Consider the following 26,450-nt stretch of genomic DNA (forward strand, 5'->3'; position numbering starts at 1 on the left):
AACTGTCTGTTTTTTTATCACTGGCCAATCAGCTCCTACCTGTGAAGCTACAGGCTTGGTTTGAAAAATGACAGGTAGGAGCTGATTGGCCGGTGATAAAAAAACAGACAGTTTATCACTTCACCGAGCTTAATAAATCTGCCCCTCAGAGTGATCTAAGTTGGAGGATGTATTTTACACCACAAAATTGGCATACATCCCCTTTTTTATGCCATATTAATCCTAAAAAAAATATATATATATATATATATATATATATATATATATATATATATATATATTCCCTTTGTTTTACTTGGAGGATAATGTATTTTTAAATTTCCTGCTTAGTAAATGTACCCGTAGTCTTTATGGTAGTTGTAGTAGAAGTAACTGCTACTATCCATATCCATAGGCGGCACCACGGAGGTGCGGGTGTCTGGGTCGGTTACATCAAGATTTGGCAGAGGCGCTAGAGGTTATGCTCTATATCCTATGGGTTAGCATTGGATACTGTACTATATGGGTGAATAAACTGGTCCTGCTATTTTTTTTAAAAGATCCATTACCAAGTACTGTAAAAATATCACTCTGCCCCTGCCCTATCACCCCTTACCCGAACCTACAACCTCATTGCCTCCTCCATATTTTGCAGACTGCTTCACAGAATCTAACAATACAGGCTATTCGGCACTTTAAATGGTGCCCTCAGCTGGGATTCTGGGAGGAACGGTGGTGGTCTGCTGGCACTTTGTTGGTGGGTGTGGGACAGATCCGTACATAGAATTAACACTTCAAATCATTGAACTGCAATATAGATGGTTTCATAGTATATACACGTGCTTTATACAGAGATGCTAGATCTGATTTGCTTTTTAATAGCATAGTTTGGTACATAAGTAAAATGTATTTATTTACAGTTTCTTATGTAGTGCAGCAGATTCCGTTGCACTTTACAAATGTTGACAACACTGAAAGAACAAACTGGGTTAAACAGACAGTCTTGGAGGTTAGAGGGCCCTGCTGCAAGCTTACATTCTATAGGGACATAGGAGGGAAACACAAGGACAGGCACCAGTAATAGCATAGCAGTCCAACCAAGTTACAAGTCCAGAAGGGAAGCTATATAATACATAAGTGCCTCAGAGGGTTATGCGTGTGGTACTTATATATGATAGGCTTGCCTGAAGAGGTGAGTTTTCAGGGAACGATTGGAAGTTTGGAGGCTAGCGGTGAGTCTTATTGTGCGTGGAAGGGCATTCCATAGGGTGGGAGCAGCCCGATGAAAGTCCTGTAACAGTGATATACTGGTTGGTCACACTTGTTTTCTAGGTCTATCATGGAGAAAAATAAATTGTATTGTTCATAGCAGATTTCAGCTCAGAGTACTTCTGCTGCGTATGGCTCGTAGCTTAAGGGATCAGTAAGGGACCTGAAACTGTACACTTGCTAGGAAACGCTGCTCCTGATGCTGGTTTTATGTGAGGTGTATATGGAAATATATGTCCTTTCTCAGTGACTCATCCACATATCACTTTGCATATTTGACTCTTTATCCAGAAAAATATCCATTTTTTTTTTTTTTTTACCAAATGATCAATTCAGAATTCATTTTACAGTGAATTTCACTTCACCTATTCTAAGCAGGTGTAAAGTTTGGGAAAATCTCTAATCTAAGGTAAAATGTCATTTGGCTTTGGAGTCCACCCTCACAGCATAATGGAATACAGGGTGAATAGGTCCAAGCTGACAGTCCCCCTAAACCAGTGGTCAGGGAACTCGGTCCTCATTACCCCACACAGTGCATGTTTTGCTGGTAACCCAGCAGGTGCACATGTGTACTAATTACTCAGACACATTTTATAAGGTCCGCAGGTGGAGTTAATTATTTCACTTGTGATTCTGTGAGGAGACCTGCAAAACATGCACTGCGTGTGGTAATGAGGACCGAGTTCCCTGACCAATGTCCTAAACTCTCACACATTCTTTGTGCATAATAATAAGCTGCAGATTAAGCTAAATCTATTAGTGTGATAGGATTCTTAGTAGTTCTATGCACAGTATTGGGAACAAAGCAAAGAAAAAGATCAATTACAAAGGACTTTACACTACAGTGACAAATGTGTTTTGTTAGGAAGAACAAGAGTCCAGTAACCTCATAACAGCAGCTTCCCATACACACTGCACATGGCCCTCAGTATGTATAACCTACAGTGTAAAACCACCCACACATAATCAGCGCCCAGCCTAGGAGTTCCACTGTGCCTGGCAATGAGCAACTTGAACACTTACTTTTTTTTTTTTTTATAACTTTATTTTCTTTGTTCACCAGAAACGTGACATTTACTACGTGGAGACATCCAGCAACTTTGTGTCTGACTTCAGTGACAAGCTGAAGGTGCGGGAAGAGCGTCAGTCTCCGAGGCCCAACAGTCTCTTGGATGAAAGTTTCCTGGAGTGTCCCCGATGCAGAGAGGTGTACCCCACCAGCCAGCACCGGGAGCTCCTCGCACACATAGACTTCTGCACCAGCTGAAGGAGAACTGCTGCTGCCCAAACAGAATCGCTGTGCGGAAGACCGGGGAGAGGCTTACTCTGTTACACTCCATACTTTTTATTTTATATTAATTACCTGTACAAAAGTCTAATATTATGATGCATTATGCCGGTATGAACAGAGGTCTTACAACAATGTAATTGGCGCATGCAGTTTAAGACGTCCGTTTTCAGCCTTGTGTCGCTGACTTACTGTATGCTGCGGGCACTGATATTCCTATGCATTAGGATTCACGGACGGGTTGATATAACATGTATGGAGGAAACTACTGACCAGTCACAGTGATCTTTGTTGCTGGGGTTAATCAAACTGACAGTCCTTGACCTGATCCGGTTCTCACTCACATTATGCACTTTCTCACTTGCCTGAAGCATATCCAGCTCCGGTTCTAAGAACTGATGTCGTCTGCCATGCACTGATTTCAGTCTTACAGCCCATATCCACCTCAGGTTCTAAGAACTAATATACAGTAGTCTGCCATGCACTGATTTCAGTCTTACAGCCCATATCCCGCTCCGGTTCTAAGAACTAATGGCGTCTGCCATGTACTGATTTCAGTCTTACAGCCCATATCCACCTCCGGTTCTAAGAACTGATGTCCTCTGCCATGCACTGATTTTAGTCTTACAGCCCATATCCCGCTCCGGTTCTAAGAACTAATGGCGTCTGCCATGCACTGATTTCAGTCTTACAGCCCATATCCACCTCCGGTTCTAAGAACTAATGGCGTCTGCCATGCACTGATTTCAGTCTTACAGCCCATATCCACCTCCGGTTCTAAGAACTAATATAATCTGCCATGCACTGATTACAGCCCATATCCCGCTCCGGTTCTAAGAACTGATGTCCTCTGCCATGCACTGATTTCAGTCTTACAGCCCTTCCAGAACATTATGACTCCTGCTTTTACGTGAAAGCTTTTATCTGATAGAACAATGAACGAACGGTCTGCTCAAATGATAACATTGCACTTTTATTTTCAGCATATGTTTAGACTACTCTGCTTATGGCTTCTATGATTTATTATAATATTTTTTATGTTCTTATGCAAATTTTTTGACTTGGAGCCAGTAATATATTTAGAATTTGTGTATTGTTGGTATGTAAAAAAGGGAATTTAATAAAGTTTTTTTTTTATTTAGAAGAACAAAGCTTGCATCGTGGATATGTTAAATATGGTGAAAACCGTTTTTAGCCCCATTTCTAATCGATCTGACTAGTTTGCTTAGAAACTAAGCACTGATTGCTCTGTGTGTCTAGTCCCGCATGCCACCATAGCCTGACTAGATGTTGACCATGACTACTCCAGATCTAATCAGATCGCCAGTGTTCTCACTAGAGCACAGATTGCACCGCACACATCCCTGGTGCATAGCGTGTGTGTGTGTCAGCGATGTGTGGTGAGCGATCTGTGCTAACCTACACTGCTCAGCGTGGGACTGAAGTTGCCCCGTGTGTACTAGGCATTAACAGTGTAAAAGGGAAGAGGATGGCGCCACTCAAAGGTGAAAGTAGTGCAGGACATAAAGCAGATCACATACATTTTACTTTGGCGCGGATTGCCATTGTATCAAAGTTAAGCGAGACCATGATGTAGTTTGGATGTTTTTTAGGGCGGTAGCATAATCCTCGTCCGCAGCTGTTAATGGGGTTTTGTTTTTTAACTCTATAAAACCATTGGGACTTCCCTTGTCCTAACTGCCTTCTAAGCTACCCTTTGATCACGTCGAGGAGTCCCATGCTTCCCGAACTGCAGATGTTGGGCCTCCTAAACTGACCTCATAGCATACTACTGTTTTATTAGTGGCCTGACCAGTCCTCCTATAGTGGGCCGCACTCTTCACCATTAGCTCCACTGGCGTTTCCACATTATCAGGACTGTTAATGGCATATTGGTGCTTACCTAACTGGGCTCTCGGCTTCCCTGCCGCAACGCCAGGCCTGGGTGCTGGGAGCCGCATTATTTGTGCTCTGCTAAATAATAACCCGGCTCTTCTGCTTATATTTACATTTACCAGATCTCTTCTAGCAATATTGGGGCAGATGTATTAAGCCTTAACAAGAGATAAATGCAAGGGTGATAAAGAGAGATAAACGTCCAGCCAATCACATCCTAGCTGACTTTTTTCAAACACAGCCTGTAACATGGCAGTAAGGAGCTGATTGGCTGGACGTTTATCACCTTTGCATTTATCTCTTGTTAAGGTTTAATACATCTGCCCCAGTGTCACCCAGGCAAACTACCTATAGTCTGTAACTTTATTAACACCATCATAACCATATGGAGCATTGGATAGACAGAAATTAGGTGAGCGTGCTTGAAGGTTGACACAGTACTAGGTTGACATCCGGAAGGTCGACAGTGAAAAGGTCAAGATGGGTTTTTTTTTTTTTTTTCCCCCAAATGTCGACATGGACACTAAAACAGTGCACCGTCTCCCCTCGCTTGCTGTGCTCACCATGCTTCTGGCACCACCACGCCTTGTGGATGGTAGGGCATGAAATACTGCCTGTTGACTCAAAAGAAAATCAAAGCGAAAAACCCCATGTCGACCTTTTTGACTGTCGACCTAATGACCCTGTCAACCTTCAGTGGTCGACTTGGGGACCGTATCCCCTTGTGGCACAACTGCCATCCATTCATTGCTAACTTCCCCCCAAAAGCTGCATATTTTGCGCTGCTCTGAGCTATGACTACCTGTATAATGCAGTCCAACTGCCCTAACTACTGGCCCGCCGCCTTGCTTCTAGTACAGACAAGACTTCTACGTTGCCACAGTCATCTCATGATGCATAAATCTTCTGATAAAGGATGCAGAGGACCTGCTGGGTATTGTTCAGCAATTCTTCAGGACACACACACACTCTATGCCTGAGGTTCCTGGGTGTGTGTGAGTTGCACGCACGTCCCAGTTCAGTGTAGCCCCTGCCACCGACGCTCGCCAGCGGGGAGGGTCTGGCGAGCCCCGGCCAAGGATGGCAGGGGCTCCATCTGTATCACACTCTTTTTGATCACTTTTCAAGCTCAGAACATCTGGCCCACTATGCGATATTGGACCCTTAAGGTGCCCATACACGCAGCGATAAATGCAGCCGTGCGATGCGATGGGATGCGCACTCCCGCGGGCATCCCAGCGCACAGTACAAAAAGTATGTGCTGTGTTTTGATCGCATCGCTCGCATGCACAATGCATTCAATGCGATGCTATTTTAGCACAAAACGTACCGTATAATCGGTACGTTTATGGGGCACCTTTAGACTGATGTCTTCTAGAGAAGGATTGGAAGTAATCGCTTCTGGCTGTTTCTGGACCACTTTATACACATTTGGCTAAAACACTCATGCCTACACACTATGGATAATGATTCAGACCTGTTTGCTAGGCTGCTTATGCTCGCAGCCTAGTGAACAGGTAAACGCTGCCCAAACACCGGGCCCTGCGGCGCAAATCCTTGCAATTGCATACGAGGGCATGAGTACGCTTACTCACCCCCTTGCATGCGGCCGTACTAGCGAAAAATGTGCAAATAAGTCTGATTTTCAACGGAGATTGCTGAGAAGAGGGGGGGGGGGGGGGGGGGGGGGGGCGGCACCATCTGCCTCCCGCCTGGAGAAGGCCTTGACCTGCCTGCATTTCCATAAAATGCAGGGCGTTCCACTGCACCAGAACCCTTCCCACTCTCTTCGCCCCCCTGCCTGTGCAAACACCTCAGCAAGTGTGATACCCGCCGTAACGGATTTGCGCATGCGCAGACCCGCACAATCGTAAACGGGATTGGGTCTGAATCTGGCCCAATGGGCCTAATTCAGACCTGTTCGCAGGACAAATCTGTTCTCAAAATGGGCAAAAAGATACGGCGCTGCAGGTGTGGCAGATGTAACGTGTAGATTTGGGGGAGTTATTTTGTTTCTGTGCAGGGCAACTATTGGCTGCATTATATTTACACTGCAATTTAGATATCAGTTTGAGCACACCCCACCCAAATCTAACTCTGCACATGTTACATCTACCCCGGAGTGCAGCATGGTTTTTCCCATTTTGAGAACAAATTTGTTCTGCTATGAGTTCTGAATTAGGCCCACTGTCCCAATACAGTACGTGTACAATGTGTACCAAGCTTCACAGTAACTTCCTGATCCCAAGTGCTTCATCTTATTTTCTTCACTAGCCTTTATCAAGTAATATTTGCGGCTAAATCCCCGAAAACAACCGAAAATAAGGACACAATGCAGTCAAAATCTAGTCAGATTGCTTAGAAAATGACTGCAAATCTCTCTGTGTGTACAGAATGAGAGATACTGATCGCAATCTCTCATTCTGAACCACTACTCAGTCTTTTTTTGCTTAAGCAAAATTGCTTAGCACAGATCTCTGCGGGTGTATGCCCCTTTAGATAAAGAAAATTACACTGTAGGCAGCATATATAATCAACAATATCGGACGCGGGTCCCGATATTGTGCGTACACACTGAATGATATCGGTAAACGATATTGTTCAGTGACGTCACGGGGACCGCTGAACATGCGGGTCGTTTGGCTATATAGCTAAGTTGACCTGCATGTTCAACAGACATCAATCATCCTTAACAATTTGCAGGAGCGCGCATCGATATTCATACTGCGCAAAATATCAATTACAAGCCCTTTTCTGAACGATATCTTTCACAATATCCTCTAGTGTGTATAGGGCTTTACTGGGGTTTTTTTTTTTTTAAAGACCAGTGGGTTCAGACAAAAATCCTCAGGAACTCAGTTGGTTCAGAAAAAAATTCTCAGGAATACCAGGGTCTACACTACCTAGTGCCGGGCAGCGCCGCTGAGATGAGGGCTGAGCTCAGCTTCAGCTGCTGCCTGGCTCCAGCTGGTCGTCCCCTCTTCTCCACCCCCCCCCCCCCCCCCCCCGGCTGTGTGTGACGTTACCTTGTGCTTAGCAGCGCTGCCCGGCTCCAGGAGAGACGGTGGTGGTTTTTTCTAAAAAAAAAAACACCACTGAAGGGGTTAAGTAAAAATCGCTCAGTGACCAAATCAATCCGTGTGTACGGAGCTTTAGGATTGACCAATAACAGTAGAGCATTGGCTTTTTAATAAAAGCCTAGTTCCTGCAGTAGCCAGGTGCAAGCTGAACATCCGTAGGGGAAATACAATGACACTTTAATCTTAAATTGTGGGTAGCGAACAAGCAGATTAATGGCAATTTTACACTCTGCAAATATTGCCTAAGACAATGGAACGTCCCTATTATTTGGTAGTATAATAAGAGAGTGTATCGTAAAAACACAACACCTTCATCTTTGCTTTAGATGGGTGGATATTTACAAGAATGCTGAGCAACTTCCTTGTTGGAAATCACAGAGCAATCATCTTGTCACACTGCAGCATGCAGAGCCTCACTTCATCTGACCTGGGCAGCTGTCACAGATCTCCTGCCGCCAGACCGCCCCCCCTTCAGCACCTGCTTAACATGAGAGTCAACTTTGTAAATGTCCCATCTTTTGACTGTGGCAGGACAGGGTTGACCGCACCATGATGTGTTTTTGATTTTGGAATGCTGACGGTGCTTGCCATAAAATAATGGGGCACGTGTCTCTCGTGTATCGGTCTGACCAGTCTGATAACGAAACGCATTTTGGATTTTACTCTGAATTTAACAAGACCGTCGCTGTGACCGTGGTGGAGACGGTGTGCCTGTCGCTGGTGTTTGCGTTTTCGTGGCTTGCTAACATTTGTGCCATACTCTTGTTAGTCAGAAAGAAGAGGATGGTGACCTCCAACTGCTTCGTATTGAACCTGTTCTGTTCGGATCTACTCTTCGTTAGCATGATCCCTTTCATCATGGTCATCCGCTGGTCAGAAGTCTGGGTCCTGGGTGACGTTTTCTGCCACTTGCTCTTCTATGTTATGTGCCTGAGTGGTTGTGTCATACTGATCTCCCTGTCTGCAGTCAGCCTGGAGAGGATGTTCTGTATCATGAAGGTGACGCAGACCACCACCTGTGATGTGAAGGTGGTTGTGGTGGGGCTACTAATTATCTGGGGCTTCTCAGCCATGACCTCCTTACCTTTATGTCTGTTCTTCACAGTGGTAACAGAGAGGGTGAATGGAGAGGTAAGTCCCATCTAGGTTACATGATCTACACTTTATGTATCAATATCAGCCGGTGAATGAACATTTTCAGGTTTAATGCATAAAATCTTAGGGTGTCCATATACTACAGCGATGTATCGCAGCAGTGTATGGACATCTGATCCCCCTTGAGCCTCTTGGGACCTTCCCAAGCGGCATGATCGTATGCGGTCCTTTCACATGTGATCCCGTTCCCTGCCGCCAGGAGGGGGTTTGAGTGGGAGGTTGATAGGCAGCACCTCTGACTCTGGTCCGATGTACACGGGACTGTGCATCTTACCTGAGGGAACGTACTACACATGTGATTTGTCCTGATTTCACCTGATTTCTCGGCCCAATCCGTTGGAATCGTGTGAAATCGGGACAAAATTGCATAGTGTATGGGGGTACATAGTGTATTAGAGCACATAGATTGATTTTGTTTTATTCATGTAACCCAGGTGTAGCCAACGCCAGTCCTCAAGAGCTACCAACAGTTCACGTTTTCCAGTTCATCTCGCAGGTACACAGGTGCACTCATTACTGACTGACACATTATAAAAGATCCACAGGTGGAGCTAATTACTTCACTTGTGATTCTGTGAGGAGACCTGGAAAACATTAAAAGTTGGTAGCTCTCGAGGACTGGAGTTGGCTACCCCTGATGTAACCCATACTATTCACTCACTGATTCTGTGCTGGCTTTGTGCGGTCATTCACTGGTAATTTCTTTACCTCTTCTGTTTTTGGTTGTAAAATTCTAAAGCCCCCGTACACACTATGCAATAAAAGCAGACGATATGCACAGTGTATGGACGATAACGATGTGCACTGCCATGGGTCATTAACTACTGTACCTCCTTTCTCGTCTGTACCTGCAGTCAAATTTTGCCTATGTTGTTTATGTGCTATATCGTACATTCTGTAACTCCGGGGAGCTTGAGATAAGTCGCTAACGATATTGTGAGCTGCCTTTATCGAATAGTGTGTATGCAGCGTAACTATTACTTAAATCTGTAATTAAAAATTTTAATGTGTCTTAAAAGTATACATAGTAATAGTGATGGTGCATGTCTCAGCGTTGGTGTTTATGTTGTATCTTATACATATACTATCCCCTTAAATATAACAATTCCCTTAGATGGGTGGATGATTCTCCCAACTGTATATAAAAATGCAGTTTAGTGATGAGTTATCTTTGTAAAAGTTCCAAAAGATGTAAAGTCCAGGTGCTAGAGTCAGAGGCGGAACAACCATTGGTGCAGCAGGTGCACCGCTGTGTGGCATATTGTGAAATTGGGTTGAAGTCGAGAAGGGGGGCCTGGATCAGAGGCGGATTGCTGCTATCAGTGAGGTGGGGATGTGCTGCTGTCAGTGAGGTGGGGATGTGCTGCTGTCAGTGAGGCAGGGATGTGCTGCTGTCATTGAGGCGGGATGCGCTGCTGTCAGTGAGGCAGGGATGTGCTGCTGTCAGTGAGGCAGTGATGCACTGCTGTCAGTGAGGCAGAGATGCACTGCTGTCAGTGAGGTGGGGATGAGCTTCTGTCAGTGAGGCGGGGATGTGCTTCTGTCAGTGAGGTGGGGATGTGCATGTCTGTCAGTGAGATGTGGATGTGCTGCTGTCAGTGAGGCGGGAATGTGCTTCTGTCAGTGAGGCGGGAATGTGCTTCTGTCAGTGAGGCGGGAATGTGCTACTGTCAGTGAGGCGGGAATGTGCTGCTGTCAGTGATACGGGGGTGTGCTGCTGTCAGTGAGGCTGGGATGTTCTGCTGTCAGTGAGGCTGGGATGTACTGCTGTCAGTGAGGCTGGGATGAGCTGCTGTCAATGAGGCGGGGATAAGCTGTTGTCAGTGAGGCGGGGATGTCCTGCTGTCAGTGAGGCGAGAATGTGCTGCTGTCAGTGAGGCGGGGATGTGCTGCTGTCAGTGAGGCGGTGATGTGCTGCTGTCAGTGAGGTGGGGATGTGCTGCTGTCAGTGAGGCGGGGATGTGCTGCTCTGCTGTCAGTGAGGCGGGGATGTGCTGCTGTCAGTGAGGCGGGGATGTGCTTCTGTCAGTAAGGGGGGTGTGCTTCTGTCAGTGAGGCGGGGATGTGCTTCTTTCAGTGAGGCAGGTATGCACTGCTGTCAGTGAGGCGGGGATGTCGTGCTGTCAGTGAGGCGGGGATGCGCTGCTGTCAGTGATGCAGGGGTGTGCTGTGGTCAGTGAGGCGGGGGTGTGCTGCTGTCAGTGAGGCGGGGATGTGCTGCTGTCAGTGAGGCGGGGATGCGCTTCTGTCAGTGAGGCGGGGATGCGCTTCTGTCAGTGAGGCGGGGATGCGCTTCTGTCAGTGAGGCGGGAATGCCTGCTGTCAGTGAGGCGGGGATGTTCTGCTGTCAGTGAGGCGGGTATGTTCTGCTGTCAGTGAGGTGGGGATTAGCTGCTGTCAATGAGGCGGGGATGCACTGCTGTCAGTGAGGCGGGGGTGCGCTGCTGTCAGTGAGGCGGGGGTGCGCTGCTGTCAGTGAGGCGGGAATGTGCTACTGTCAGTGAGGCGGGAATGTGCTGCTGTCAGTGATACGGGGGTGTGCTGCTGTCAGTGAGGCTGGGATGTTCTGCTGTCAGTGAGGCTGGGATGTACTGCTGTCAGTGAGGCTGGGATGAGCTGCTGTCAATGAGGCGGGGATAAGCTGTTGTCAGTGAGGCGGGGATGTCCTGCTGTCAGTGAGGCGAGAATGTGCTGCTGTCAGTGAGGCGGGGATGTGCTGCTGTCAGTGAGGTGGGGATGTGCTGCTGTCAGTGAGGCGGGGATGTGCTGCTGTCAGTAAGGCGGGGATGTGCTGCTCTGCTGTCAGTGAGGCGGGGATGTGCTTCTGTCAGTAAGGGGGGGTGTGCTTCTGTCAGTGAGGCGGGGATGTGCTTCTTTCAGTGAGGCAGGTATGCACTGCTGTCAGTGAGGCGGGGATGTCGTGCTGTCAGTGAGGCGGGGATGCGCTGCTGTCAGTGATGCGGGGGTGTGCTGTAGTCAGTGAGGCGGGGGTGTGCTGCTGTCAGTGAGGCGGGGATGTGCTGCTGTCAGTGAGGCGGGGATGCGCTCCTGTCAGTGAGGCGGGGATGCGCTTCTGTCAGTGAGGCGGGGATGCGCTTCTGTCAGTGAGGCGGGGATGCGCTTCTGTCAGTGAGGCGGGAATGCGCTGCTGTCAGTAAAGCGGGGATGTTCTGCTGTCAGTGAGGCGGGTATGTTCTGCTGTCAGTGAGGTGGGGATTAGCTGCTGTCAATGAGGCGGGGATGTACTGCTGTCAGTGAGGCGGGGATGCGCTGCTGTCAGTGAGGCGGGGATGCGCTTCTGTCAGTGAGGCGGGGGTGCGCTGCTGTCAGTGAGGCGGGGGTGCGCTGCTGTCAGTGAGGCGGGGGTGCGCTGCTGTCAGTGAGGTGGGGGTGCGCTGCTGTCAGTGAGGCGGGGATGCGCTTCTATCAGGGAGGCGGGGATGCGCTGCTGTCAGTGAGGTTGGGATGCGCTGCTGTCAGTGAGGTGGGGATGCGCTGCTGTCAGTGAGACGGGGATGTGCTGCTGTCAGTGAGGCGGGAATGCACTGCTGTCAGTGAGGAGGGGATGTCCTGCTGTCAGTGAGGCAGGGACGTGCTTCTGTCAGTGAGGCAGTGATGTGATGTTGTCAGTGAGGCGGGATGTGCATGTCTGTCAGCGAGGCGGGGATGTGCTGCTGTCAGCGAGGCAGGGATGTGCTGCTGTCAGCAAGGCGGGGATGTGCTGCTGTCAGCGAGGCGGGGATGTGCATGTCTGTCAGCGAGGCAGGGATGTGCATGTCTATCAGTGAGGCGGGATGTGCTGCTGTCAGCGAGGTGGGGATGTGCTGCTGTCAGCGAGGCAGGGATGTGCATGTCTGTCAGTGAGGCAGGGATGTGCATGTCTATCAGTGAGGCGGGATGTGCATGTCTGTCAGTGAGGCGGGGAGGTGCATGTCTGTCAGTGAGGCAGGGATGTGCTGCTGTCAGTGAGGCGGGATGTGCATGTCTGTCAGTGAGGCAGGGATGTGCTGCTGTCAGTGAGGCGGGATGTGCATGTCTGTCAGTGAGGCGGGGAGGTGCATGTCTGTCAGTGAGGTGGGGAGGTGCATGTCTGTCAGTGAGGCGGGGAGGTGCATGTCTGTCAGTGAGGTGGGGAGGTGCATGTCTGTCAGTGAGGTGGGGATGTGCTGCTGTCAGTGAGGCGGGGATGTGCTGCTGTCAGTGAGGCAGGGATGTGCTGCTGTCAGCGAGGCAGGGATGTGCATGTCTGTCAGTGAGGCGGGGATGTGCATGTCTATCAGCGAGGTGGGGATGTGCTGCTGTCAGCGAGGTGGGGATGTGCTGCTGTCAGCGAGGCAGGGATGTGCATGTCTGTCAGTGAGGCAGGGATGTGCATGTATATCAGTGAGACGGGATGTGCATGTCTGTCAGTGAGGCGGGGAGGTGCATGTCTGTCAGTGAGGCAGGGATGTGCTGCTGTCAATGAGGCGGGGATGTGCTGCTGTCAGTGAGATGGGGATGTGCTGCTGTCAGTGAGGTGAGGATGTGTGTCTTTCTGAGACTAGTGAATGATGCTAGTGTGTACAGTTGTGGAGTGATACAGGTGTAGCTCTGTGATGGGATTTTGGTGGATGGATTTCCAACAGAGAAGATATCCGGTAGGCCGGCATTCCTGCAAGGCCGCCTGTCATGCACTGACTTTTTTTTTCTTAAGATATGGCCCTGCTCTGAGTAGTGGCCCCATCCCTCTCCTGTCTCCCACATAAACAACATTTGCCGGATCACAGAGTACAGTATCCAATGCTGCAAATACTTATTTAAGACGGGCACTCATCTATATCCATTGTGACATCTGTTAAAGGGATATGAGTGGGTGCTATCTGGGTGTGTAACAATTTTTGGGGTATTTCTGGGCTCATCTAGGGGAGGGATGGGGATGTTTCTGGGATTATGGTAATGAGTTTTGGGGTCTGCGTTCAGTCTCAGTGGAAGGGATTTGTATTATATGGAGGTTTGCATACCCTCCAACATATGAAGGTTGGAAATCGGTACACATTCAGAAAGGGTGTGTGGCCAATGGCAAAGGGGGCGTACTGGGCATTATATATATATATATATATATATATATATATAAACACTCCCCTTACATATATAAATTAACGCGCTCCCTCACCTCCCAACATGTGTGCTTCGTTCTCAGGGTACCGCAAAGTGCATCTGCCTTCGGCATCTCTCTCCAGTGCGGGAGGGTCCGCGGGCTGCGTGACGTCATGATGCGACACACACTGCCGGGACCCGCCGCAATGCACCACTGGGAACGGAGTGGGCGCCGGAGAGAGACCTAACCTGCTGGAGAGGGGCCACAGTCAATAGAATTAATTATTCTTTCCTTTCACGCCGTGCCGATCTTTTAGAGAAGGAGTAGCCGCCTAAACCTTTAAAAAATGGTACGATCGGTACACTCTGATTTAGCCGGTACAGACCGTTAACAAACGGTACTGTACCGGCTAGATCGGTACAGTTGGAGGTATGGGTTTGTGATGTATAACAGCAGTTTAAAGGTCTGGGGACCACTAGACTGCCCAGCATATTGTAACCAATGGCTTCCACACAGGTGCAGTGATGTATTAATCCGGAATATTTTGGTGTTGGTTTCATCTACATGTGATTTGATGCTGCTCACGTGAGGCCACTTCTAGAAATTTTTCAATGGCCACTTTTATTTCCATTCCGCCCCTGGGCTTTTATGACAGTTAGAAGTCGTTTGGGTGTGCGATCACAGGGAAGAAAAATCATGCAATCTGGTGTGTCCAATATTATCAGTGGGATTTATGTAATAATACATCTTTATATAGTTCCGCCCACTGCCCCTTGATGACCGATCGTGCATCCGGAACACTCATGAAGCAGAACCCAAATTGTTCCTCCCATTGTCTTGTTCCCTAATACATCCTTCATCATTTCCTAGATTTAGTGACTTACAGATCTGTCCTTGCCACACTCTCCAACATCTCTAAAATATAATTTTAACTAAACTATATAGACAACATTACCACTTCACAATTGGACCAAAATAATGTCTTTAGGGTAAAGTTATGGAGAAATATTAATATATCAATTTATTTCACCATTATATACTTACTAGTTAAAATCGAATGCTAATGCAATGTACTTTCACTTTGAGCTGTGACTGTTTTTAGCCCACCCCAGTCACTATCTGCTCCTACCTCCAATCTCTGTCTTCTCAGCTCCCTCTCTCCATATGCAGCAAGTTTGAAACAGACCAGTGTCCCTGCAAAAATTGCTTTCATTTTCTGTTATCTTTTTGCCCACAAATAAGTAATTTGGTCCATAGAGTGGTCTCTATTAGTCAGTCACCCGCCATCGGAAGGGGGTCCGAGTCAGAGGTCGGACCTGCATGCCGAAATCAGAATAACAGTGTATGTGGGCCTTAGGGGGCAGCAGATCTGTTGGATTGTGCTCCTTGCTGACAGTTTCAGGGTTCATTAAAATGAATGAACCAAAGTTAATGAAGCATTTCAGGTAAATAAAGTATTTATACAATAATAAAGCACCAGGACATTGATTTGTAAATGTTCCCGGATCATGACCTGGGAGTCCTTCTACACAAAGAGGGTGATTCAGACCCGCTTGTTGCAGGCCGAATTCGGTCCCCCGGCCGATCAGTGGCGTAGCTTTGTTTGGGGCGCCCCCCCGCCGTCAATGGGGGGGTGCCCCCCCTCTCCCGGCTGCCCGTGCCCCCCGTGCCCCCTCCCCCCATTGCCGCATGCTTACCTGTCCGCGCATCCCGGCTCCCCTCCTGGCTTTAATTGATTCTATGCAGACGGACCACGATAAAATGGCCGCCCCCATACCGCAGACAGTATCAGAGAACAGTCTGCTTTATGGAGCGGCCATTTTATCGTGGTCCGTCTCCATAGCATTGATTGAAGCCAGGAGGGGAGCCGGGACGCGCGGAAAGGTAAGCGGCAGCCTATGGGGGGCGGGGGGGATTACTATAGCACTGCAGCCCCCCCGGCGCCCCCATATGCACAGCGCCCCCCCCCGCGACCGCGGGGGCTGCGGTGCTATAGCTACGCCACTGCGGCCGATACTGCGGGTTTGTGTATGTTACAAATAAAACAAAGGGAAAAGATGACTCTCTTTTTGGGGCACTCTTAAATATTTTATATATAATTTATTAATAGATGTATTACGACATAGTATGTGTAATGTGTAAATATGCGCATGTGCAATCTTATTTTATGGGCATGCACACTGGGCGTACACTGCAGATGCTTGCTTGGGGCGGGAGGCTGACGTCACATGACGTCGGCGCCTATCCGGCCAGGATAGAAGTCAGTTTAGACTGACTGTTATCTGCAAAGGGGAAAAAAATCATTTCGATGGTGAGCGACCATCGAATCCTTTTTTTCTCCTGTGCGGCCTCATACAAATGGATGTGTGTGCGAGCGCATCACCTCGCATGCTTGTGCAAGGATTCGCAAGGCCAGGTGGCATTTACCTGCTCACTATCCTGAGAGTGTACGCTGACTAGCCATCAGGTCTGAATCATGCCCAAAGTTTGATGCATGTACTGCAATGGATGTGGGGAGGGATTCAACTAAATCCCTCCCATTGCACAACATGAATAGAAGATCAAAGACTACTATTGGATACATTTCAGAATAAAACCATACCACAGAATACCCTTTGACACAACCTGCTGAAAGACATAGAAGGTAAACAAATAACAGTATACAGTGCATGACCATAAAGGGAGGGGAAGGGGCATGCTTGCCTAAATTGATGGTTGCTTCTGTGTTAGAAGCCCAGAGAGGAGACTCTCTGCAGCTGTTTCTGGGGGGCAGGGCTGGTCATCGTTAAGCCCCGCCCCCATTAAGCCCTCCCCCATTCTGGGAGGTTCAGGTAAGTATGAAAAGGGGGTTGTTCATGAGAGGGTTTATATTCAAATTGAAATACCACAAAGCTGAAAGCTAAGTACAGGTGCTGAGCGAGTGTGGCTCAGGGGATAAAGGGACCGTTGTGTGAGGGCATTAATGGGAGTAGTATACTGTAGGTGCAAGTGAGGTAAACGCCAATAAAGAGATGAGGTTAAATGTAATAGGATGAGAGATTCAGAAAGTGAGAGATTTGGTAAGAAATCTCCTGTTTTTTTAAAGCGGCAATCATTTACACTGCAAAACCAGTTTGATTTTGCAGGGTGAATGATTGCCGCTTTAAAAAAACTGGAGATTTCTTACCAAATCTCTCACTTTCTGGTTCTATCACCCTATTCAATTCCACCCCATGGTGTCTATAATAGTAGCAAAACTGCTAAAGTTAAAAAAAAATCAGTGTTTTCTATCTAATCTTTTCTTTAACTTAACCCAGGAAAATTATATATTTTTTGAGAAAATATCCTGTCCTCCTATCCTCACCCTGGGCCAGATGTACTAAGCTTCAAAAAGTGATAAAGTGGAGAGTGATAAACTACCATCCAATCAGCTCCTTGCTGTCATTCCTCAAACCCAGTCTGTAACATGGCAGATAGGAGCTGATTGGCTGATTGCTAATCACTCTCCACTCTATCAGTATGTTAATGTCTATTAAATATGACCAAAGAAACAATAAGTGAAAAGCGTAGGTTACGTATTATGTCCGTAACCTGCGTACCCTTTATACCTAGCTACGTGCGAACAAAACGTAGCGCAGCGTAGCGTACCTTTATTGTGTATTATACACAAAAGAACCAATACCTTAATAAGAGATCCTTTCGCAGTACTTTACTCTAATCTGCGAATATACCTTTTAGGACAGTGTCCATAATATACCTTATCGCTAAATGCGAATAACAGACACAACCACAGTATAGAAGTAAGGAGATAGAAACTCCGTAAAAGGATGTATTTAAGTCCCTAATGGACAAAAGGGGGTTACAGGAATAGAAAATACAGGTATAACAAGTAATACAATAGTCTAACAATGAGTATAATAATCAGGCTCTGCTAGGGGAAGAAAAACAGATACAGGATACAATCATAATCAGCCACATTACATAAAAGGGGAATACGAATGTTTACCTTCAGGGGAAATAGCGAAGCGCAGTCCGGTCGGAGCTCACTATGTTCAGGTTTGAACATAGTCCGGTCAATGGTCAGGGAAAGGAAGATGTGCCGAAGTGACCGAGGCCGCCCTGGGTCACCTATCTTATAGGGTCAGAAGGGGGAGGTCAAAGGCCATTCCTATTGGTCAGGGTTCGTATGTCAAGTCCTCTGTGATTGGGGCAAAGTAATACAACTGGTTTGCAAAGGTGCAGGGGGAAGGTGAACTTTGGAGTCCTTTGTTCTGTTGGTATCGTCGTCAGGGGTTGTAAATAGCAGAACCAGTTTTAATAGATTCCTTTGTTATATACTTTTTAACAGAAACTGTCTTGGAAATGTGGATTTTGTCCATAACTATCGGACCGTATGTCTTGCGAAATATTCGCAATGACCGGAATACTGCGCATAAGAAACGGAACGTAACGGTACTAAACATGATACAGACGGATGTATGCAATGCTAACTAAGCTATGTGTGGGGGAGGTTACACTATATACAGTTGTTTTTCAGATATGGCTTTCTTTGGTAGGTATTGTTTGTGACAACGGACCCTTGAACTCTTTGTTGTCTCTCTTTTTGGTATGCTTTTAAGTATGATGGTATTATCACTATAAAACATCCGGTCTTGGGTAATGTGTCAAGCTTATAGATTCTACCTTGACCTAAACTGGGACGGGTAACACACTCTCAGAACTCTGTATCGTCTTGTCCAATGCCTGGCAGCAGTGCGGCGGCGGTATCCTTGACTTTGAAGATAAGAACGGATAGTGGGGGGGGGAGGACAAGAATAGGACCCACAACAATAGAGAAAACTGAGAAAGGAAAAATTTGTTAGTGATCCTTCCAACCTGTTACCAGTGGGGTGTGTCACAGTCCCTTTTGTAGCTTGTACAGGTTGCTTGACCTTAGCTGCTCTCCAGTTCTCCCGAAATGGTGCCTCTAGCGATTTCTTTCTTTCGCCCTCAAGTGTAAGGACCTTCTGGGTTTCTGGTCTTTTGGCAGTAGGACGAACGTACCCGAATCTCTCTCTCTGCGACTTTGTTATTGGGTAGTGCTGGTCAACAAGACTTGGGGTGGTTCTTTCCAAAGGTCTATCAAGCAACCTGTATATGGCAAAGCAGGGGAAACAACAACATCTCCTGGTTCATGGTTATGACAGTTCACAACATGTGTCAACAAAGTCCTTTTGCTGCAGTTTTCCAGGTGTGGATACATCACTTGCATTACTTTTTTCCGTGGTGTGGTCTGGGATCACCTTGTGGGATTACCATAACGTGTGGCTGCCCGCCAAGCAATGTTTCGATGGGGACAAATGAGGTGGAGTTCTGAGAGTGATTCTACTACTACAAAAAGAGATTGTGGGGTGTACCATCAGTCCCTAAAAGGTTCACACATGACTTAAAATCTTTCATATAAACTTGCATACTCAGGGGTGTTTCTGGGCTGCCATATCTATACGCACAAACATCAACACATATATATATAAAAAAAAATAAGTAAATAAATAACTAGAATGCTTCTAGAGTGGACTGTACAAAGCCAATTTTGTATTAACTGCAGAGGATCCTGCTGGAGGAGGGATGTGGAGATGGCTCTGTGGGAACAGCCGTTGCAGTTTCTTTCCCCCAGACAAGTAAGGCATGATCCTGTCGTCTTACCTGTCTGTGGGCACACCAGTAATTTCGGACTAATTTTCCACATACCTTCCCTGTCAAGACAAGTCAGGCCATGGACTATCTCTGCCCTGACAGTTTGGCATGTTCTCAGAGTCACTGGTTTTCCTTGTCCATCTTTCTATTCCTGTCCACATCCCTTCGGCTTCCAGACTGCTTCTCCTGCAGGGGACACAAATCTTGTATTTCTATGTGAATACACTGACATTTACAGGGGGAACACAAACATTATCCGCAGAGCGCATGGCTCACCCAGCTGCCTTGCCAGCATGTTCATTATCAAGTGACACTGAATCCTTATCGAAGGTGTGGGCTTTACACTTGATAACAGCCACTCTGTCCGGCAGCTGTGTGACTGTCAGGAATCTTTTAAACTTACAACGCTTGCGCCACTGGAGTGCCAGCTACTGAAACAAAACATCTCTGAGGCGCCATAGGGCCTAAGATCTTCTGCATTACCCCATCAAACGTACTTGGAGTCGGCATGAATATTGGCTGTTTTTCTCTCAGCCCGCAGTACTACTAATGAGACTGCTGTTGCTGAGTGAGACGTCCAATGGGTTCAGCCTCTACTATGCCTTTTCCATCTATTACGGTATAGCCAGTGTACAATTTTCCCCTCTCGGTGTTGTGGAAAGAACGAGGGAGAGAAAAAAAAATGAATTACCTCTTCCAATGGGTTGTTACCACCCTTTGGGGGCATGCTGCAAAGGTCTGATTCAAACATGTCATGCAATCATATTCGTCTTGGCTCCCACTAAATTCCACCATTCCAGCAACCTCAGCACCAATCCACCCTTTGTGCCTTGGAGGGCACACCTGGTAAGAGTGTTGCTGGGTTTACAATATTACCCATTTTACTGGTAACATTCATAGAATTCATCAATGCAAGTTCCCATTTAGTGACCTTGGCTGATGAATATTTTTCACATGTTTAGGCAGAACTTTAAAAGTGTCCAGACTATATGAGGAGCATAAACAGTTAACCACACCCCAACCCCACATTCTCAGTTTTGTTTACCAGTAGTGCTATGGCACCTACACTGTGTAGACAAGTAGGAAGTGCCCGAGTAATAGGGTTTAATTGTACACTGCAGTACGACATTGGTCAGGCTGGCATCACCAGGTTTCTTACGTCACTATATCTGTCGCCCCCTCAGCAGGTCTAATATTCTAAATCACATGGTCTCTTGTGTCAGTCATACCCATGGAAAAAGGCTGTAATCAGGCCTGTTTCTTCTTCTTTTCTTATCCACATTTTTCTGTGAAGACATGGGTTTTGTGATTGCACCTATTTATATGTAAATGCATTTTACAACCCTTTTCATTCTGTTGAAGGGGAATGCTTTGTGCACTACTTGGACTGCTTTTCACAAGATGGTGGCTGTGGTTGCCCTGGGTAACATAAAGAGCAATGCTTAAAGTTACTGGGACTTTGTTCAAGATTTACTGAAAAATATATATATTGACTACTCGCTTTATGGGGTACCGCATATTCACAATAGGTATTTCTCTGCTGGGAGTGCGACAGTTTTTTCGAACTATTTTTCTATGATTTGTGGGTTTATGGTTACTAATGTGTCCCAGATTCCCCCCCCCCCCCCTTGTTCAGGCGCAACCGCAATCCGTCCTGAGATACCTTATGTCCTGCCTCAGGAGGATACACCAGAAGTTGTCTATCGCCATCTGCTGGTGTTGTGGATGAGGAAAGGACATAACAATAGATCATTAACCCATTGTATTGGTATTTACCCATTGGTGGGCCGTAAGGACAGTGTGCGATCTTGCAAGACCCGGGGGAGGGGCTTGGTGGCTCTCTGAGGTTTCTGGAACAGAAGAGTAGGGGAAGGAGGAAAAAATTGGAAAAAGAGAGAGAGAAAAACTCAAAAAGGGTAGAAAATATTAATGACAGTAATGTGTACATTTATTTTCAACAGGAAATTTTTCTTTTATTTGGATGACACCAGGATTTAGCACTATGGGGGAATTGGCTCTCAACTATTTGGTTCTTACCCTTTTCAACTCCTGTTCTGATTTGTAAGCCCTCCCTTTCTTTCTCTTTCCCAGTGTGAATGTAACTATGGGCTGTGTCTAGGGGTATTTAGCTAAAAGTTCTCTTTTGGGAACCTTGTTATTTCACTGGGTATTTTTCCAGCTCAACCTCAGGTTTCAAATGGTGAAGCTGTACTTTGGGGCGCTATGCTTTCTGTTTTTAACAGGGTTTCTATTGAAGCTATTGTTGCCATTAATCCTGTGTCCTTCCCATCTTTAGTTCAAAGGGAACCCGGTATTTGTGCTGTAGTTTTTAGCTACCTTAGATGGGTTAAAAAAAAAATCTATAACAGTACAGTGCAGCATTAGTCATGGGGATATATCTAACAATTTTGCATCTAGTTCGTGCATACTGGTCCTGTTGTTTCTAAGTTATGAATTCTCTGGAGTCCAGCAGCAGACATAACTTATATTTCAAGGTAGTTCTGTAATTTGAAGGTCAATCGTAGCCGCTGCAGTCAATAAGACAGAGCATTTGATATGCAAGGGCCCGATTATGATCTCTATTTGATTCACCAATGGGTAATGCTGCACCTTTCCTGTTACCCCAATTGTAACTGCTAATTGCGTGGCACAACCTAGACCAGGAGGGAATGTTGTTAACGGGTTTGATACAAAAAAACTTTTACCTTTAAACCATTCCACTTACCCATATCTGAGGCTCCTCCCTCAGATATTGTCTTATGTTACCTGGTTGTGGGGTGTATGTGTGTCCTACTCCCTGTTTGCATATATGTGTCATGCTTAGGGCGGCGTTGGCTACTAGGTGGGGCTATGGCTATGTGTTGAGACCTACCTGTCTTCTCCCATTGTGTCTCCCAGTTACTTACATATGTGTTATATTTCCTATGGTTACTTACCCTGCAATGTCTGGCTATGTGTCGTTTGTTTCCACATTTGAAACATACCGTTTGGTTTTGTCTTACCGTGTCTTGCCTTGGGTGTGGTATGTTATAGGTTGGATCCTTACTAAAAGTGTGACTATCGGCTGTTATCATGCCGTTTGTCTGTCTTTCTGTTTTAAATCGTTTGTCCAGATCAATAGCAGATTTCCTTAAAGTATGTATTGTCATCTGTCTGCAGTTGGGGTGAATAGCTTCTATGTTGGTTCTCAAATTTTCCCTAAGACCTTGTATCAGCACAGAGACAATCCCTCCCTTAAGATGTATGTTGTCCCTGGGGTCGGGGATACCAGAGTGTTTTGGCAACGCCTGTAAAGCACGGTTGAAATAATCGCTGGCAGACTCACCATCTTTTTGTTTGATGGTGAACATCAGAGTATTTTCAACCGTCGCGGGGAAACATACACCCAATTGTATGTTTAATAGGCGTATATTTTCCTGGTTGCCCTGTTCAGTTAAAATCTTATCGCCCTCCACACCACTGTCTCGAATGAATTTCTGGACATCTATGTGTGAAGGGAGGCAAGCTCTCAACATGTATCGCCAATCCTTATTGGTGGGCTCATCTGAATTTCCTCGCTCCCTTACAAATTTCTGACACTTTGCCAGATCTTTGCTGGGATCAGGGAAATTTTTGATGATTGAATGACGTTCCAATCGTGTCCACGTATTGTGCATGTCACTATCCTTTACAGGCATTACCTCATCCCTGTCTCCCCGTCCACAAGGAGGTTCCACTGTGTGCAGAGGGTGAATCTGTATCCCCCCTGCACCATTGGGCAACATCCCAGGAACAACTATCTCTGTGCTGTGTTGTGTGTACTTACCTGTGTCTCCAATCGTGTTCCTGGCATCAGCCATCTCCTCGACCAGAATGGCAGCAGCAGCTTGGGCTGTCTCAACCTCTCTCTCCTTTCCGCTAGCTTCGCAAGGGATGGCTGATGTCAGGAATCCCCCCTGTGGATCTGTATCTTGCTTATAGGGCAGTGTTTTTCAACCACTGTGCCGTGGCACACTAGTGTGCCTCGAGCTGTTCTCAAGTGTGCCCCCAGATCTAGAGATGCCCACACCAGTTTACAGCCACTACCAGTTCAACTGTTATTTACTGGTCTCTTCTTTTCATGTAAAGGGCCAGTGTATTTTATTTGTGTTACCTGTGGGGACCAGCGTGATTGTTTGTTGTATGGGAGCCAATAGGTTTGTTTTTTTTCCTGTGGGGGCCAATGTGTTTTGCCCTGTGGGGATCTCATGGTGTGCCTTGGCAATTTAAAAATCTTATTTAGTGTGCCGCAAGGTAAAAAGGTTGAAAATCACTGTTATAGGGGGTAAAAACAGTACACAAGTTATTCATTTTCAGGTTATTTTTGGTTTCACTTCGGACTTGAATTGTTCCCTTTTTTACATATTGGTGAGTGGAAACATTCGTATTCCTGTGGCTGATTATACTTGCATCTGACAGATAACTATGTTCCTTTTTGATTATACTTTCCTTCTGCCACAATTTTAGACATTCATTCTGTTCAACTCTTTCCTTGAGTGGCAAGAACAAACATTTCTGATCTCTAACTGCTGATAAGACTTCTGGATCGAAACCACCAACACTGGGAAATTCTAACTTGCTGCCTTGTGTCAATCCTTTTCCATTTCTTTTTGTAAACAACTGCTCGTTCACTGTGCTCCAACACATTATGGAAGCTGTCGACCCTTTGGGTCGACTAGATTCCTCCCTAACTAACTCGGTATCCCTGTGTGACCCGTTATTACCCATAATTACAGGAATAAAAGTTCACAGCTAGCAGAAACCGGAGGGCCCTTTATCAGTGAGTCACTCCCAATCACTCCTTCTCCACAAAATGGCACTATGCCGCAATCAAGCGTGAAGCCCACTATGCGAGGTAATGTACTCAATCACCACTATGGTCAGAAACGCATAACTACACGTCTTGCGGGGTGCGGCTGGATTTTTGCAGAATACAAGAAAACTTGTTTTTCCTGTATTCTCAAAATCGGTATTTCTAAAGTAGCTGATCGGATCACTGGGTTCCGATTTTGCCTCTTGTACCCTCCCAGTGGATCAAAATAGGTAGTTCCACGGAAGGGGCAGTTCCTATGGGCACGTCGCCACGTGCACCTTATCTTACACTAAACTGTCCTACACTGGACTACACTGCGCTTGAGTCGTGCTGTCACACACCCGTTCGCCTCAGTTTTGTTTCACACTGGGCGCTAGTTACACCTTGGTCTTATGCTTAACTTTGAAATATTTCTGTACAGAAAAGTCTTCCCAGGTTGGTAGTTTCTCACTAGATACTTATGCAGGTATAAATCCCTTTTAAATGGCTATAGGAATCTATTAAAATAATGCTTGAGTTGCTTGTTTTTGGAAAATGAACAAAAAGAAAAAAAACTTATTTTCTCTTATTAATCACCGCCTTATCCACAGTATATTACTATACTGTTTTAAATAAAGCTAGTGGTTTAATACTGTTCACCTTTTGAGTTCCTATGTGTGCTGCATGTGCAGTGCCAATGAACAGCCACGTGTGTACGTGCGTTGTTCACAGGCCGCCGATGAATCGGCCACCCACGTGTTCTATAGTGTATTTGCAAGGTTGCGCTCGGGTTTCGCTATACGCAGTAATTGCGCCTAAATGTGGAATAAATCCCTTAACTTCGTCCGAGAGTTACGTATCAAGATGCGAAATAAATCCCGCACTTAATCCGTAAATCTCGTACAAAGATGCGAAAATTTCCCGATGTGGGCACGTGCGCGCGCACCTTGCGTAATACACAATAGACACTTTACGTTACTGTAAAAGGCCCAGAACTTATCGCCACGTGGCGGAGTCCCTGGCCCTGCAGTAACTAACACTAAAAGTTATAGTTTTGCACAGAGGGGATCCTCTATGTACTATAATAAAACACAGGCCTTTGTCTCCACGTGTGCGAACTTTATCGCATGTGGCACATATACTGTAATGAACAAGCAACTCAAGACACTATACCCCGTTAAACTACTTGTGGCAGGCAGAAGTACAGTTTACTAAACACTTAAATATGCTTTAAAACACGTGGTTTAATGTTTCCCTGGATTTCACTTATTGTACTTCGAGTTCAACGCTAGCACTTCTCGAACCCCGCACCGCCGCGGACCTGGCCTATCCAGCAATGGATAATAAATACTTCCACCCTTTTGCTGGTATAGGTCAAGTCGCGCGCCTGGTACTGAGCTCTAGAATGTGAAACGGCCAGATGAGCCCTCAATTGTTAATGTCTATTAAATATGACCAAAGAAACAATAAGTGAAAAGCGTAGGTTACGTATTATGTCCGTAACCTGCGTACCCTTTATACCTAGCTACGTGCGAACAAAACGTAGCGCAGCGTAGCGTACCTTTATTGTGTATTATACACAAAAGAACCAATACCTTAATAAGAGATCCTTTCGCAGTACTTTGACTCTAATCTGCGAATATACCTTTTAGGACAGTGTCCATAATATACCTTATCGCTAAATGCGAATAACAGACACAACCACAGTATAGAAGTAAGGAGATAGAAACTCCGTAAAAGGATGTATTTAAGTCCCTAATGCAGGGGTTCCCAATCTTTTTCTATTCACGGCACCCTAGAGTATCAGATTTTTTCCAAGGCACCCCTAGACCCCCAAAAATATATATCAAATTAAGTAGATTGTGTTTATATGTGCTTCTTAGGTTCGGTTATGTGGTAAAGGGCAGGATTTGCTTCTGATTGTACACATTTTATGATTGGCAGCCACCAGCAGTGGTTTTGTCCAGAAAGAATTGATTATAAATAATATGAATTGGTCCTGAACGACCAACCTGAGGCACCCCTGCAAGTGTCCCGAGGCACCCCAGGGAGCCTAGGCGCACAGTTTGGGAACCACTGCCCTAATGGACAAAAGGGGGTTACAGGAATAGAAAATACAGGTATAACAAGTAATACAATAGTCTAACAATGAGTATAATAATCAGGCTCTGCTAGGGGAAGAAAAACAGATACAGGATACAATCATAATCAGCCACATTACATAAAAGGGGAATACGAATG

At 46.2% G+C, this 26,450-nt stretch overlaps 2 protein-coding genes across 7 annotated transcripts in view; both read left to right on the forward strand.

The window, feature by feature from the left end:
• CEP55 (centrosomal protein 55) overlaps positions 1 to 3,669 on the forward strand; it is a 51,776-nt gene extending 48,107 nt beyond the window's left edge. For 3 of the 6 annotated variants that reach the window (XM_083149359.1, XM_083149358.1, XM_083149360.1), the window contains exon 9: positions 2,312 to 3,668. In XM_083149359.1, coding sequence (XP_083005485.1) covers positions 2,312 to 2,515 — 204 coding nt within the window. In that variant the 3' untranslated portion in view covers positions 2,516 to 3,668. Of the gene's footprint in view, positions 1 to 2,311 lie in introns of all 6 variants that reach the window. The other 3 variants (XM_083149361.1, XM_083149362.1, XM_083149364.1) reach the window with 1 other exon arrangement.
• A 4,440-nt stretch (positions 3,670 to 8,109) lies between these two features.
• The window catches only part of FFAR4 (free fatty acid receptor 4), a 44,051-nt gene continuing 25,710 nt past the window's right edge, over positions 8,110 to 26,450 (forward strand). Inside the window, exon 1 of the mRNA XM_083150221.1 lies at positions 8,110 to 8,643. Within this exon, the coding sequence (XP_083006347.1) occupies positions 8,110 to 8,643 (534 nt within the window). The remainder of the gene's footprint in view (positions 8,644 to 26,450) is intronic.

The sequence above is a fragment of the Crinia signifera genome, chromosome 6, assembly GCF_055691185.1.
Source record: "Crinia signifera chromosome 6, ASM5569118v1, whole genome shotgun sequence".
Classification (NCBI taxonomy): domain Eukaryota; kingdom Metazoa; phylum Chordata; class Amphibia; order Anura; family Myobatrachidae; genus Crinia; species Crinia signifera.